General features: G+C 54.6%; 3 protein-coding genes across 3 annotated transcripts; 1 reads left to right on the top strand and 2 right to left on the bottom strand.

Moving 5' to 3' along the window:
* Window positions 1-939: 939 nt before the first annotated feature.
* On the top strand, window positions 940-1,695 carry NCS57_00732400 (N-acetyltransferase domain-containing protein; the record flags this gene model as incomplete). Its single annotated transcript, XM_053057178.1, has 2 exons — window positions 940-1,243; window positions 1,307-1,695. The coding sequence occupies 2 exons, from the start codon at window positions 940-942 to the stop codon at window positions 1,693-1,695; spliced, it is 693 nt and encodes a 230-aa protein (XP_052913373.1).
* Window positions 1,696-2,345: 650 nt separating this feature from the next.
* NCS57_00732300 (uncharacterized protein) lies at window positions 2,346-8,195 on the bottom strand (the record flags this gene model as incomplete). Its single annotated transcript, XM_053057177.1, has 4 exons — window positions 2,346-4,087; window positions 4,139-4,458; window positions 5,019-5,399; window positions 8,044-8,195. The coding sequence occupies 4 exons, from the start codon at window positions 8,193-8,195 to the stop codon at window positions 2,346-2,348; spliced, it is 2,595 nt and encodes an 864-aa protein (XP_052913372.1).
* Window positions 8,196-14,323: 6,128 nt separating this feature from the next.
* NCS57_00732200 (uncharacterized protein) lies at window positions 14,324-15,433 on the bottom strand (the record flags this gene model as incomplete). Its single annotated transcript, XM_053057176.1, has 2 exons — window positions 14,324-15,358; window positions 15,416-15,433. 2 exons carry the CDS (start codon window positions 15,431-15,433, stop codon window positions 14,324-14,326), a joined length of 1,053 nt encoding a protein of 350 aa, XP_052913371.1.
* Between the last annotated feature and the right edge of the window lie 64 nt (window positions 15,434-15,497).

Genomic DNA, 15,497 nt, shown 5'->3' with positions numbered 1-15,497 from the left:
TCAGCCACAAGGATTCCTACCTCGATAGACCCCATGATCTTGGCATCCGGGCCGTTTTTTTACGAGCCGAGATGCGGGAAACCTCGTTTTCTTGACTCGATCATCTCCACTTGATGGAAGCGACATGACAAAGACTTCAAGATACGGGATCAACTGACGGTAAGTTCCTTGGAAACGTCAAGCTACTGTCTCGTAAAACGCAAGCTCCCTCTATTTTTATCCATTGGCCAATTGGGCTGAGTTGAGTTGCAGGAGGCTCTATCTCGATGGCTGTGTAACCATTGCGGCTGAGTCTCAATGGTACGTAACAACGGTGAAACTCCATGATTAGCAGCTGAAACTTGGAGTCAAGAGGATAGTTGTCCTCAATGCCTAATAATTGCTTTGAATTGTTTCCCTCTCGCTCTTACACCTTCAAAGAACTTTGTGTGTATTCCCTTCCTACAATATGCATCTCACACCGTTGACTCACCCGGTGAGAATCCCATCCAATTCTGGCAGGTGACAGTGGAGGCCAATCGCCATCATCAACCAACCAAACCAACCGCACTCTTTTTTTGTATTTTAAATCCATCCATAGAAAAAAGAAGACGCCTTCCCGCAACTCAATTGATGGTCTAGAAGCCAATTGATCGAACTCAAGCTTTCTGACATCCATTCCAAAGACCGGCTTGTTAGCGTGACGGACGCCTCATCTTTGCAATTGCACGCGTTTCTATGCATAATATGATTATTGATCTCATTACCTAGGAACTGGTCAACTCATAACACGCATCTCGCAAAACAAACTCGACTTGGTGGTTTGTGCGCGCAAAGACCCATCTATTTCCTCCGAAGCTGCTCTCGAGGATATTATACTGAGACAACGCCTCGTGAGCTGCCCCAACCCCTCAACACCATAAATCGGCGCCTCGGACCATCACCAACTCCACCGCCAAGATGCCCTCAACGTACTGCATCCGCCCCGGAACATTCTCCGACGTCGATGACGCCGCCGTGCTCTACACCCAGAGCTTTGCAAACGAGGCTCTTCTCGACTATATGTTTCCCGACCGTGCCGTCGACCCGACCGCCTTCCACACCTGGATCTCCCGCCGCTTCTGGATGCGCTACTGGACGCCCGAGTATGTCCTTACCATACTCGATGCTTCCGACGGGAAGGGAAAGGTCAAGCCTGTGGGCTTTTCCTGGTGGCACCGCCCAACCGAGTCCCTTTCTTTTCGTGAGCGGTGGCTATCTCCTTGTATGTATCGCCACATCTTCTCCCACTCACTAACTTAAACACTGCTAACTCAACTCCACAAAGACGCATGGCTTGCTCCCTTCATGCAGTCTCTGCTCAACCTCCAGTCGTACATCGCCCCAATCCCCGGGCTCGACCATCACCGCGTCACCATCTACGACCGTGTCTTCGCCACCCTTGAGCCCACCATTCTGCACTCTCCTCGCCGTCGCTCTGCCTGGTATCTCTCCAGTCTAGGTGTTTCGCCCGAATTGCAGGGCAGCGGCTACGGTTCCTTGCTGCTCCGTGCCGGCCTGCAAGAGGCCGACCGTGCCGGCGTTGCCACCTGGCTCGTGGGCTTGCGTGGCCTGGATGATTTTTACTCCCGTTTCGGCTATGTCGAAGTTGCGAGGGCCAATGTTGGAGAATTGAAAGATTGGGATGGTGGCGTTATCATGTTCAGGGGAGAGTGAACCAAGTAGAGGACCGCCTGGCCAGGCCCCGGGGACATTACACTGGAAGGCAACATGTACCTAGGTAGTTATCGACCGCTGACACCAAGATAAATCAGTTGCACACTTTTGACCTTTCAGGCGCTGAGAACCCGACTATCAATCCTAACCGAAGCTCTACCTCTACCTCGCCCCCATAGCAATTGGTATTGTCCCTGATCCTCTCCATCATCGGAAGCCCCTGCAAGTTCAGGGACGAACTACCATGCGAATTCCAGAGACCCCCTCAACTCCATTACCATCCATACCAGTCCCTTCCTTTACAGCCTTTCCGTTGTTCCATTGTGACCATCCATTAATTCATTGACCGTCATTCATGCGCTGAAGTGAGTCGAATACACAAAGCCGAAATGCAGAAGCCGGACCCCTGACAGAGACCGCGCGAGTGCTGAATGAAAACCGTGTCCCCTTAATCATACAATTCTTAGAAATCAAAGTCTCTGGGTGGCCGAAGTGCAGAGAAAAACCCAGTCCCCTGTCGTAAGCCATGCCGGCAACCGGCTGCGGCGAGAACAAAGCAACATGCCGTGAAATCCCGTGCCAAGTCGTGGTCGAGATGCTGTTCAAAATGCTCTCTTGCCGAGCTTCCGGGTGTCATATCCATTGTAGTATTACTCATCGTCGCCAATCGGTTCGTCTGGCTGGTAGCCAGAATGATGGCCGCGGGAATGGTTGTCGTCAAATCCGCCCATGCCACGATGGTGAGGATGGCAACCAGGGCTGTGAGAGACAGTCGCCTCTCGGTCAGGCGAGTAATTTCCCGGGCGTTGACGCAAGCTGGGAGAACCATCCTCGTAGCTGTGGGCCGCAGACTGCCACGGAGCCTGGTTCACGGTGCGGCCGGCGCTGACGTTCGACCCAGCTTCGCCATGGTACCAGGCAAGATCCTGAGCCTCAAGAGGCTGCTGGTAAGCAGTCGACGGCTCTTCGGAAATCGACAAGAGCAGCAAAGCATCTTGATCTACCGCGCTAACCCGAGAGCGGGGTGGCAATGGCTCATGGTAGTACCGTTCGTCCTCTTGAGCCCGTGCCGGGGCAACTCGCTGAGGGTGGTTGAAGTAGATGGGCGGGGTCTGGTATTCACCTGGTGTACCATACAGGCCGTGGGCTTCACGAGTGCCAAGGTTACCGTAGCCTGCGGTATGCATCTCGTAGCCTCCCTGTGGCATTATTTCCGAAGTGTTCAAATAGCTGGAGGGTCTATCAATCAGCACAAAATCAGTTGGGCCCCGTTGGCCGCCACCTGCATAGGTGCCCGGAGCATGGAACACGCTATCGTGTGATCCTCGGGGATCGCTCGCTGGTGCCTGCAGTTGATAATTAATACCGAAGTGATTCAGTGAGGGTTGTGTTGGGTTCTGACTGTCATAATAGGGGACGCTACCGCGTCTGTCGGCGAACGCAGTCATGCCAGAGCCGACAAGGGGGGATCTGGCTCCGAACGCGTAGTTGGCCGTGTGGCTGTGTGCATCATCGGCCTGCTGCTGGTTGTGATGGCCAGGCCTGAGCCCGTACTGGCGATCGTCAAAAGTTGCGGGGGGAGTGGGCGAAGAAAAGGCTTCGCTGCTGCGCTCGCTCATGGACCCTTCCTCTTGGACGGGTTCGAGGGGTGAAGAGTCCTTGACAAAAGAGATGGGAGACTCTGTAGCCTCTCCAAGCTGCCCCAGGCGGCCAGACCGGTTGATGGCTGACACGTCAACCTCATTGGAACTCTCGCGGTTGATGTGAGTGGAGAGCTGGGCAGGAACGTTGGTGTAGGCGTCGACAACTTCGGGAAGAAACTCGACAGGGGGGACATCCTTCAGGATACCTTGTTGAATCTCATGGTGTAGGCGTTCGACAATATCGAGGATCTCGTCATGAGTCTTTCCATCTCCGAGGCTCTGAACAATCCATCGAGGAACAAGGTCCCGCCCGTTGGTGTCAACGAGACGCTTAAGCTCCCGCTTGCGGATTGAGAATGTCCAGGATCGAATGGTAATGGCCTCTTGGTTGACTCTGTTGGCGCTTTCCAAACCTCGGCTCCAGAAGATCATGCGAACAATCTGCTCATAGACCATCCCGATCTGCGTCACGCTGAAGTCTGCACCCTTTCGGTACCGCATTCGTTGGTAATGCTTGCGGCACATGCAGACCCAGACCCGTTCAGGGATGCGGCGAGTGCAGACCTTGTTGCGACCAAAAAGGTGGGAAATGACCTTTCGTGGGACGGAACCTGTGGTACAGTTCTCGACTGCCATGCAAATATCGCCTCCTTCGAGAGGCTTGTTCACCTCCACCTTTCTGAAGCGGCGGCAAGCTGTGAGGACGCGATCGTTGGGGCCAGCTTGAGGCATGGCGCCGCGAGAAGCAGCTTAACGGAGTTAGTCGAGTCTCGAGAACATAGAAGCGGGAGAGCACGTACCTTGAATATCGTTGGTGGACATGGCTCTCTCGTTATCGTGAATCTCACGCGAAGGAGACCTCCTGGCCATACTAGCAGTTGGCGAGATCTCTTCCAGGCGACACCACTGATTGTGCTCAGAACCTGCACGTTGATGGGCGATGCTGAGGCGAGGCGATGGCGACAATGTTGCCTCGAAATGCCCGGATGCGAGCGACGGCAAAGTCGTAGGGATGCGGGTGAAAGCTGAAGCAGAGCTTTGAGGGGGGTTGGGTGCAGAGATGGTACGCTTATGGGCGCGGTCCAAAGAATGCAAGAAGTGGTCTCTGGGCTTGAAGTTGCTGGAGGAAAGAAGTCAGCATGGGCTCGAAGACTCGATTTATGGCGGAGGATCGAGAGCAGACGGAGCGCCAATGAGGGGGTTTGAAAAGGGCAAACAGCAGAGCAACCGAGTTCTGTTTGGTGAAGAAGACGTTTGCTCAAAAGGGTTTCACAATAGAGGACGGTGGGAGTCACCAGGGGGTGATAAACAGCCTTCGGTTTTCCGAGGACGGCTTGTGGCAGTGATGCACAGACGAGAGTTCTCTTTCTAGCCATGCAGCTTTGACAACCCCAACTGCCAGCCCTTTACGGCAGCGCTGCAGTAGGCAGCTATTGTTCTCGTGACAATAGAAAATAGCCCCATTCGCGATTCACCGACGTCAATAGCGGCATGTGAGGGCCAGTGGACGGTCGAGACCACTGATATGGAATTCCCGCGCCTTCGGCTCGAAAAAATGCCTCTGCTACCTATTCACGGAGCATAACATCGGACGGGTCCCTCATAGCTGGGTTGTTTGAGATGGGATAAGGGGGGCGGTGTGGTCGCACGATTCTGAAAAACAGCGAGAAAACAACTCACCTTTGGTCTTGAGATAGATGGCCACGCCTGCGCTTCATCATCCGAGCCTCCAAGAGTGAGTCAGATGGGCTGCTGCAGGATAATGTCCCAGCGGAAGTTGCTCCAACAGCTCGGGGCAACTGGACTTCCGGCTTGGGAGAAGGTGTAGGGGCAGCTGGCGGCGGAGGTGCTGTCAGTCTCGGGAGACGTTCCAGTTTAGCCTCCAAGTCGGCGATTCCAGAGCCCAAGTGGTGGCTCCCATTGATGGTTGAGATAGAAGAGATCCTCGAGTGCCCAGCGGAGAAGGTCGATGAACAGCAAGACGAGAAGCTGCTACGACTATCCGAGACCTTGTGGTTTCCTGTACCAGGGGTTACGCTGTAATCGGTCCAAACACTGGATCTTTACCAGCATTAGCATACGGAAGCTCAAAGAAGGGCAGGACTTAAAAGGTTAAATAGAGGGGGACAAGAGGAAGGGCCCAAGATTATTGGGATCGCAGGTACTAAAAAGAGAAGGAAAGATACTAACCTTCTTGCGTGATGTGAAGGGCGGACTTCACTGTGATGGTCGATCTGTCAGACAAGACTACGAAATACAATGAGGGGCTTCGGCCAAGACTGGCCTAAATGAAGGACATGGAACCTACTGCGTTGGAGTCCATGAATCCTGCTGAACATCTGGAATGGAATGCATCCTGAGTAACATCATATCAGATTCCATAATGTGTGGTAATAGTACCGATGGGAAGTTGCTGCGTACCGAACTGGTAAAGAGTAAGGCGTTGCGACGCCGGGAGACACTGCAGTTGTTGACGTTTCCATAGACATCCGTCGGGAGTGATAATTGGAATCACTTGATGCATCAGTAGGTCTCGCAGTGTCCCTATGGTCTCTCGGTGAGAGAAAAGCGAAGGACGATCTCAAGGAAGTGTTTGAGCTGGGTTCTCTGGGTAGAGAGTAGCCGCCTGCATCCCAGGGAGTCCGAGTTCGACTGTCTGGCTGTCCACTGGCTGTTTTAGAGGGTGCGCATTCTGGAGAAGGAGTTGGCAGCGAGAAGTAAGGCCCCTCTGGGCCATTCTTTGGACCAGATGGCGATATTCTGTCCCCTTTGCTTTCCGCTCCAGGCCCTAGCCCCGTGGACTGGTTGAGGATCGATTCAATCTTCATGGCTGAAGACGATATCGAAGTATGTTTAAAGAATAATGGATTAAGATAGAGTTGTGAGATTCTGGGGGTGTTAGGCGTGGGTGCTGTTTCCAGTTGATTAGGAACGGAACTGACACAAGAAGTCGACAAGATGGCTGTAGTGTCGAGCGAGGTCTGGTTCCGTCGTAAGGGATAGTGGTGAGATGGTACAAACGATTACTGTCTCATGATAATAGCTGAAGCGTGCTAGAAACGGTTCGATCTCGTCCCGGGGTAATTATTGATTAGGTTAACAAGCACTCCATAGAACCGGGAGGCTGATCGGACGGAGAGGAATAGAGATCGATGGGTGCTTGGGGATTCGATCTGAAGAGCTCCAAGGGGGTCGTCCGTTCTTGTATGCTGTCCTCGAGACTGGGATGCTGGCTCGTCGCTGGACAATGTGAAACTTGGCAGACGGGTCTCTTTCGTATTTCGATGCGGGAGTGAAGGATGGTAAAGGCGGCAGGAGCGTCAGATAAATAGAATCTGACCCGCTTGAATCGAAGAAGTCGGCTGTCGATCTGTTCAAGGGCCAGGGACTTTCAGCTCCGTACGTGTTGGATATGGTCCCTGAAGCTCTAGATCGTCGGAGCCGTTCCGTCTCGAAGATATCGACTTTAATTAAAGACGGAGTCTGACAGGGAAGAAGCCCAGAGATGAGTTGCGGATACAGAAGCGAGCAACATTCAACGGCTTTGGTTCAGGAAGGAAAAAGAAAGAGATGAGACGAATCTGCCACGACAGGAAGGCAAGTCGCTAGACGCTATGACTAGATGGACAACGCATGAAGTGGTCGGTAGGGTTCGAAGACGGTAGTCGTTTGGGGTTGGGGTTGGGGTTTGGGGGGGGTCGAGAACAGAGGGCTGAATGGGTGTGGATCAAGAAGACAAGGAATCGCCCAGGATCAGGGTCTTCCACAAGACGTATGGATAAAAGCTAGACTGCCTAGGGTCTGTGTTTTCAGCAAGAGGAAAAGTCGCGATCGCAATCCTGGGATGTAGGGGTCAGGAAGACCAAAGCGTTGGCTTGCAGCGGGAACCAGCATCATCATTGTAACGGGCCAGACTAAGACTGCGGCAGTCGGTCCTGTCCCGGTAGCACAGACACGGTGCCGCAGTGCATAAAGTGTCGATGGCCAGAGGAATGCCATTCTGGGGCCATCCGGTCAGCTTCTTCAGCGTGCTCTCGGGCAGCCGTTGAGCCATGGGTCGACTCGCCCTACTAGGTAAGACAGCGCCGGGGCAGCCCTAGTATCGTAGCGCCAAGGAAAGGCCGCAATGGAGAGCTCAAGAAGCAGCCGAGCCAAGCGAGGGCCACCCAAGATTGACTACCTCTTGTTTTGCCGGCAGTTTCGAGTGACGGAGCACCCTTGTTGGTTAAGCATGACGGGTCGTAGATCATGGCGTTGAAAGCCCCGTCCGAACCATGATCTCCACAAGGGAATAAATTGTCCGGACAGGGTCAAGGAGTCAAAACGAGGGAAGGGCCAACTCGGCCAGGGCCACACCCAAGCCGGGCGGGCTATTGGGCTGAAGGAGTCAAAAGATGGATATCCCACATCAGCGCAGCGACAGCACCCCTTTTCCAAAGCTGCTGCACTCGGAGAGGGTCACCGAGAGGCGCAGCCGCCTATCCACCTGCAAGCCGATACGTGCTCTGATGCGTGAAACTTTTCCCAGGGGTCCCGGGTGCCTCAAAGTGTTCTAAAAGCGGTTGTGTGCCGGAGTCTGGGGATGCAATCCATGTCACCAGAAGAAAGGACTGACAGGCACACGACCGCTGCAACATCACAGACAGGCCTGGGTGCCCGCTGTAGAGGACGCCCATGTACTAGTCGACAGCTGGTCGGGAGATACCGAGACTGGGCGTTGGGGATGGCCCTGGGTGGCATCTTGCGACCCGGCGGATCATCTAGGTTAATGAAAACGCGGTAGCGGGAAGCTGCACGGCAGAGCATGGGCAGCCGCTCCGCGCAGCCGTCGGCCGCGGCGGCCAGGCTTTCGGCCATTGTCTTGATGCGATCGGCTGCCGCGTCCTATGCCATGACTCCGGCAAGCGTAGGCGCATTATCCGCTCAGCTACCGTCTCCTCATGGCATGACGATGAAGACAGTTCTGACCAAGTTGAAGCGGCCCATCTAATCACGGTATTCGAGGTAATGGTTGAGTTGTGTTGAAACCGCCAAGAATAGCAATGGAGCTGTGCAAACAGCCACGCCTCCCGCACACCAGTCTGGCAGGCCGGGCGAAGGCATTGCCTGTCTGGGACCAGTAGCAGAAAGCCGCAACGCCTAGGGCGGCTGTCATAGATCTGGGGGACAAATAAGGTGATGGGATGATGCCGGTTGACTTAATTTCCGTAACTCGATCGCGTTACATTGCACACCGTAGTGTGGGCTTCTTCCAGCTGGTCGAAGCTTCAGGTGACAACTAGATCAAAGAAGTGTTTTTGGTAAGTGCTCATCACCATGGCGTCGATTAGCCAGCCGGGCTGGAGAACTAGGGCTGATTGGGCCAGGCTGAGAGGCTCGAAGACAACCGTGGGCCTCGTCGATGTGGACCGCATCGCAGGTAGGTATGGACGAAGTACGAAATATGGAGCACGAAACTAGGCTCGACGTTGGCAAACAATGCCAATGGTGTTGAAAATGGGAATGACGGGGGGTCGCAAGCTGCTCCGGGTCGGGATAGCATGCCCCACGCCTCATGCGCGAGGTGTCGCAGGCCAGGATCCAGGACGATGCCGCCGGAGAGGTGTCAGGGATGTCATGGTAGAGATAGCAAAGGTTCGGCTTGTGGGAGAGGCTCAATGGTTGAGCAGGTTCCTGGGTCCCAGCCAAGGGCGAGGCTAAGCAAGTTTCAGCCGAGTCAGCGGCAGCAACAGGCGGTGGCGCGCAAGGATAATTCATGCGCGTGCTTGAGCTGGATTTAGCCTCTGCCTTGTCGTGCAAACGGCTCAGGTGGCTGAGAACGGGGCGGGAAGGTGTGTGCTGTCTGTGTAATCCTGTCTAGGGCCGTCGTTACACGTCAGGCAGGTGAAGGAGGGTTGCCCTGGGGCTTGAGCCTTGAAGTGAGGTGAGACCTCCAAGGTGAGGAGGATTCAAAGCCGTTGGTTCCTGCAGGAAATGAGCGTCGACCGTTTGGCACGAGCGCAGGCACATGTGAGATTCGTTCGTATCTGTGAGTACAGGGACAGACAGATAGATGAACAGCAAGGTACATCATGTCTTGATGTCGTTGGTGTTGTCTGTAAGTGACGTTCCATTTGGCGGGGAGACGAAAATTGGTATGGATGAAAGCTTGGGACGCTGAATGATTAGCAGCGGAGAGCAGGGGGGAAGGACCACCTGCCAACCAGCATCATCATCCAACGGCAAGTTCCAGAAGATGATCAAGGAAGGAAGGAAGCAGCCAGCCCTAGCTGCTTGCCTAACCTGACTAGCTAGCTACTGTACCTACGGAGGGAAAGAGCAGGCGGCGCTCAGCCCGGAAGTGTAAGAGTTAGAGTTCCTCGCAACAGCCCCAGCAAACCATCAATCTCTCCTCCCACATCACGAACTCATTCCCCAGACCGACGCAGACCAGGCCTCCATCTCCAAAGCTTGTTGGTGTGTGATGCAGGCGCGCCAGTCACTAGCGGGAACCAGGGCGGGACTGACTCCTGGCACGGATGAGTGCTGATACACGCTCCGACTCATTTTAGATCCGCGCGTTGATCCAACTGGCAAGTTTCGTCTCATGTGTGTCGACTTGAGTCTCGGGGCTCTTCACCGCATGCTGCTGTCGTCAGGGGTGCTGCATCATCAAGTGTCCAACACCAACTTCTCAAACACGGGCACCCCTCCCCGGTACCTGTTCCATCACGGAGGAACAACCGGAAATAGAATAACTCATGAGGTGTCTAGGGCCGGGACGAAGGACGAAACGCCGCCAGAAGCGCGGTAGACTACGACTAGAAGTCTTCGCGGTGACACTTGTTTGATCATCACCCGTCCCATCAATCCTACCACTCCACCACGGCGACGCTATCGGCAGTGCGATGCGATGGGATGTTCAAGTCCCAAACAGAGTTCCTGCGCGACACCTATGGCTTGGGCTAGCTCCTCGCAAGAATTACTTACTGCTGCTCACCCAGCTGAGTCGCTCGCACTGACGGCAGCATCATTCTTCTCGAAACGCCCCTGACACTTCTCTGGAAGTCGATCCGATGGGGGGGAGCCCTGCATGCAGCAGATTTGACGAGGATAAACAGCCATTGGCTTGAGCCCTCTCCCCCCCCTTGTGCGCTGTCGACCCGTCCCAGCAAGGCATATCCTCATGATGGTTGATTTTTTGCAAGGTGCATGGCCGAAACAGAGGTCAACGGTCTTGTCTGTCATGGTTCAGCCCGTTTGACAGGCGAGATCCCTTTCTTTTTCCTGCGCATCATTCGCAGATCCTCCAATCTCCCGGCCCTCCCACCTCGACAACATTCCGCCTCTGTTTTTAGAAACACCCCGGCATATCCACCCCGGCCAACCTTCCCTTCGAATCCCTGAGTTTCTGGTTTCCTGGATTCCTGGATCTTGTTGACGGACCGAAGTCTAGTGTACCTCGACCACTACCACGACTTGCTTGGAGCAGGGGGCATGCTTGAAAGTGCTTCACACGCTGGTGGACCTCGATACTCGCCAGCCGAGCCAGCCTTTCCAAAACACCCAATCGACGCCCATGGACAGCATTGTTCTCGGCCCCCCCAATCCGCCAGTTTGCAAGACGCCATTTGCCCATCGTGACTCGACCTGACACTAGTGCAGGTCCATCCATCCACCGTCCTGGGCGTTCCCGGCTCCGCGCCCCGGGGGCTCAGCTGCGTCAAACAAAATGCTTTTCTACGCCGACGGGCGACGGACACTGCGCTAGTCTGGCACCTGCAGACGAATGAAGAAATTGTTTCAGGTCAGTCTATGGGGGGAAGAGTACGAGAAGGTGAGAGGTATGTACTACTCCAAAATAGCAGGTGTGCCACCTTCGGGCAGAGGGAGAGGGGAATGAATCCAGCTTGGTACGCATCGAGGATCGAGGCAGCAGCAAGCATCACCACCACCACCACCACCACTACCACCACCGGCCGGGAACCTCGAGGTGGATCGATGAGGTCAAAGAGTAAAAAATAACCATCGGTGGATCCCAGAGGCTAGACTCAATGCCCAAGGTGAGTATGCAGGCCTGATATTCATGTGGCCAGAATGCACTCCCAGGTCAGGGAGCTGAGTGAGGTTCAATCGAGACCGTGATGGAGTATCGAGATGATCAAGGTGAGGGCATATTGCTCTTGTCGGTCAGAGGTCGAGTTGCTAAATTCATACAGGACTCCAGTCTTTCGCATTGCTGTTCGCTGTTGGGTTTGGATGATATCAGCGCTCGCTGCCAACGAACCCTTGACCCCGGAGACCTGTTTCATGCGGGGGCTACCGAAAATTGCAGAGCATCATTAGATGTTATACCGCCCCTTGCCTATAACTGAGGACCCGAACTACCGTTAAGCTGCGTCTAGCCACCGCACTTAAACAAGGTCTGTAGGGTAATGCTTGGTTGAAGCCACGGCGCATTAGATGGATGACATTTGACCCGTCCCCTTGGATCCCTATCTTTTGCATGAAGCCAGCATCGTCAAAAGAGAGAGAAAAGGCAAGACTCTACCGCCAGCATAAAGTCGGTGAAGCAGACTCGAGTTGCTGCCATGGCATAAGATGATGGCCTTCATGGTGGTCAGCGAGCCGCTCAACCTGAAGGACGTGCGGCATGAGGAAACAGAACCAATTCGTTAACTCTCTGCACCCAAGCGCAAACTAACACACGGCTTGGGATGTGCAGAGACGGATGCAGAGTTAGTGCGTTGTTCAGAAGGGAGTTTGCCTGAGGGATACGGCTTCAAGGCCTCGCAACCTCCAGGAACTCAGCCAGCTCGCAAGAAGAATCTTTCTCAACAACCAATGAACGGAAGAATCTACTTGAAGACGGCTATCCAGATGATGGCTTTCGAGTAAGGACCGGTAACAAACGGCCTCCTTGCCTAGGTAGATCGGCTCTCTCATGTCAGAGCGAAGGCTCAATCTCTGAGCCCCCACTGGGGGGTTTGACGCACACAAGAGCCTACTGCCCAGGATGCACAGGGTAACTACAGAGGCCGAGGGCTTCAGCTTGCAGGAGGTGGCGAGATAGAGGAGGGGCCCGGTTAAGTGTCCCGTCGGTTGAGCAGATTGTCTGATCCAAGCTTCGGTGCTCAAGACGCGGCTGCAGCGGCCTCTGACGGATACCTAACTACAGTTACACAAATGGTGGTGACTTGACCTGGGACGAGAAGCCGCTGGTTGCCGCTCAGATTCACCATTGTCTGTGTTCTGGATTCAGGGCGTTATCCCTGTCTCCTGATTTCATCTTGTTGAGAACGGATGGCCGTGTGTTGCTCTGAGACGCGTGTCCCGCCAGCTCGCAATACAACAGATTGAGCTGCGCCCGGATCGGATCAAAGAGAGGGAAGCCTCACTCATAACCTAGTCGCATTGAAATCGCCTGTTGGCAATCGTCCAGCCTTTCATCTGGCATTCATCCCATCCCATCGTCAGCATCCTGCAACTAACCTCCAACTTGCAATGGATCTCCACTCCCGTGGAGCGTGAGCAGGCATCCATCCAACCAACCAACCCTTCGGCACCGCCGCAGCGCAACACCAACAGGTGGCATCCAAGCATAACGCTCCCATTAAGAGGCAGCCTCTTCATGCTGGGCGAGCCGCCCTCGGGCACCGTGCCACGTCCAGTCATCCAATTGACCCTCCGGCACCTGAAGGTCTCCCCTGTGTGCGCGAGGAGGCTTAACAGCAGTATATTATGCAGAAAAGGGGCCCTCTTTAAGCGGTGTGACGCTGATTGGAAGACGTGTCATATCTACAAGGATGGCTTCAGCGAGATAAGCGCTCTTGCGGATTGAAATGGGATATTGTTGGTTCATCGAACGCCAGCGAAGGGAAGAGAAGACGAATGTGAGTCAAGGCGATCGAGGCCGTATAGATGATGGCAGGGCTTACACGCCTGGGTATTGTCATCGGCTGGCAGCCTTCTGATATAACCTTGCCATCTCTTAGTGGGGGTGCCTATATTTCTTTTCTGTGTTGTTGATCAGGAACGTGGACGAGACATGTCAGAGATACCAAGCCTTTGAGGGATCAACACGTGCACTTGAGTTGTCTCTAGGCTATTGTTGCTGTTTCACTGACCGAGGCTGAAGGACAACGACTTCTCGCTTCCAAGCCGAGGCAGCAACCAGGGGGGTAGGTGTATGGCAGAGTGTTGAACTGATCTGCCCACACATGCCCCGTCGCCGACCTTGTGCCCATTTCGCAGCCTGATTTCCACCACCGTGACGGACAGAAGAGAGTATAGGATCATGGAAACTAAATTGTAGAATCTCGCTTACAGTTCTGGGCGCTTCCCACGGCACAGCACGCATAGCCGAGGAGCTGTCCCCCCGCAAGCACATGCAGAAGAGGTCTCGCACACCGTTTCCTCACCTGAGTTTTCTCTGTGACAGTTCAGATGGTGGTATTGAAAGACCCGGCAGAGTTGACGGTTAGGAGAGGGGCACAGACCGAGTCTCTCTCTCTAGTACTGGTCATGCGCCAAGTTGAGTTGCTTAACGCACAGTAACTCGGCACTTACTGGGCAGACATCGTGAGAAGCAAAAAGATGGGGCAAAAAACATACAACACCGGGCATTCGCCGGTCGTCACCGACCCGACTACTACTCCAGCGGTCGCCAGTTTGACTAAGGGAGAGCGGACGGGATCCCGTATTCTCTAACGCCTATGGTCGTATGTGCTTGATTTGATGTCGAGAGGCTCTATAGTGCTGTGTGTGGATGGAGTTGAAAACCAGGGCTGTACAGGACAAGCTACAACTTGAGTACCTGAGGTCTGGGAACTCCAGGAATTGTGGAAGACGATGGCAAGGATGATGCCTTGCGGAATAGACTCTAACTTGGTTGTCGTACGCAACTCTATATATCCGGTACGTAATTCTCCCTCTCCCAGCGCACTACAAGGCCGGCTGATAGCTTGAGGTTTTCTAGTTGACTTGCACACGACTCTCCTCCCCTGTCAAGATACTCCCCAATCGCATGCAACAGTCCAAACTTGCCCATCCAACTCGACATCCCACACTGGCTGTCCGACCTCGACAACATTTCCGACAGTAACAGCCGCCCTCTGTCCAAGTCCCGTCAACCTCCCCTCTCCCGCGAGCAGAAACCTCCTCGCCGGCGCAGCACCGTCATCGCCCACCCGGCCCGTGACCAAGTACATCCGGCGGCCCGGCCGAACCTCTTCCACAACCACCTTGACAACAGACACGGCGGCGGCGGCAGACGGGACCGTGCCCTCCCAGCCCTTCACCTCCGAGAGCCACCCCTGCAGCCCGGCGGCAAGCCCGCCTGCCACATACTTTGCGCCCCGGCGCTGGGGGGAAAAGGCCGCGGGGAGACCTTCGACCGTGGGGTCAACCTCTGCTGGTTTGAAACGCGGCGGCGGGCGAAAGGTTGGCTGTTGGGGTGCCCTGGCCTCGTCGTGTGTTGGGATGGCGTCCTGCAGACTCTCTACCGAACTCTGCGTAGGCGTGTGCTCCCTCTCTTCCGCATCTTGGAGGTTGTTATCGTTTAGATAGTGGTGTTCGCCAAGAGGGCTTGACTCTGGCATTGGTGAGATTGAGACTCTTCGCCGCTTGGGCTCTCTCTCTTCCAAGGGAGATGTGTCATGAGGCAGATTTAATAGTCCGGGCGATTCACGTTCGATAGACCCCCGAGGCATCTCTTCCTCGTCATCTTCGGAGATGCTGATGCCGACACTGCCATCACGCGAAGCCGTTACATCATCATCTTCGACTTCGATGGAGTCGTTGAGGGGAGCATGCTTCCTCGTTTCAAGTCCTTCATCGTCTGTATTCGAAGAACTCTCCTCGACGAGATCATCAACTTCTTCTACATCCTCAATGTCGACGATGGTGCGACTCTGCGTCGGCCTAGGAACAGATGAAGAGCCAAAGCGCGGAGTCGACTGAAATCTCGGAGGACCTGTAGGAGTCTGCGACGACTGAGTGGCGCCGCGTTTCGCAAGAAGAAATCTCCTCGGCGTAGGCGTCTAAAATTTTTCATCAGAAGAAAGCTCCCTCAGTATGGAGTGAATGAGCCATCTCACACTTGGAGGAGGGCTCATGGTCTTGTGTGAGCGTGCATGGCGGCTGCACCACGACCATGTGAGGAGCCCGTGTGTGGCTTGA

The sequence above is a fragment of the Fusarium keratoplasticum genome, chromosome 5 (genome assembly GCF_025433545.1).
Source record: "Fusarium keratoplasticum isolate Fu6.1 chromosome 5, whole genome shotgun sequence".
Classification (NCBI taxonomy): domain Eukaryota; kingdom Fungi; phylum Ascomycota; class Sordariomycetes; order Hypocreales; family Nectriaceae; genus Fusarium; species Fusarium keratoplasticum.
This window is presented reverse-complemented; position numbering and strand designations above follow the sequence as displayed.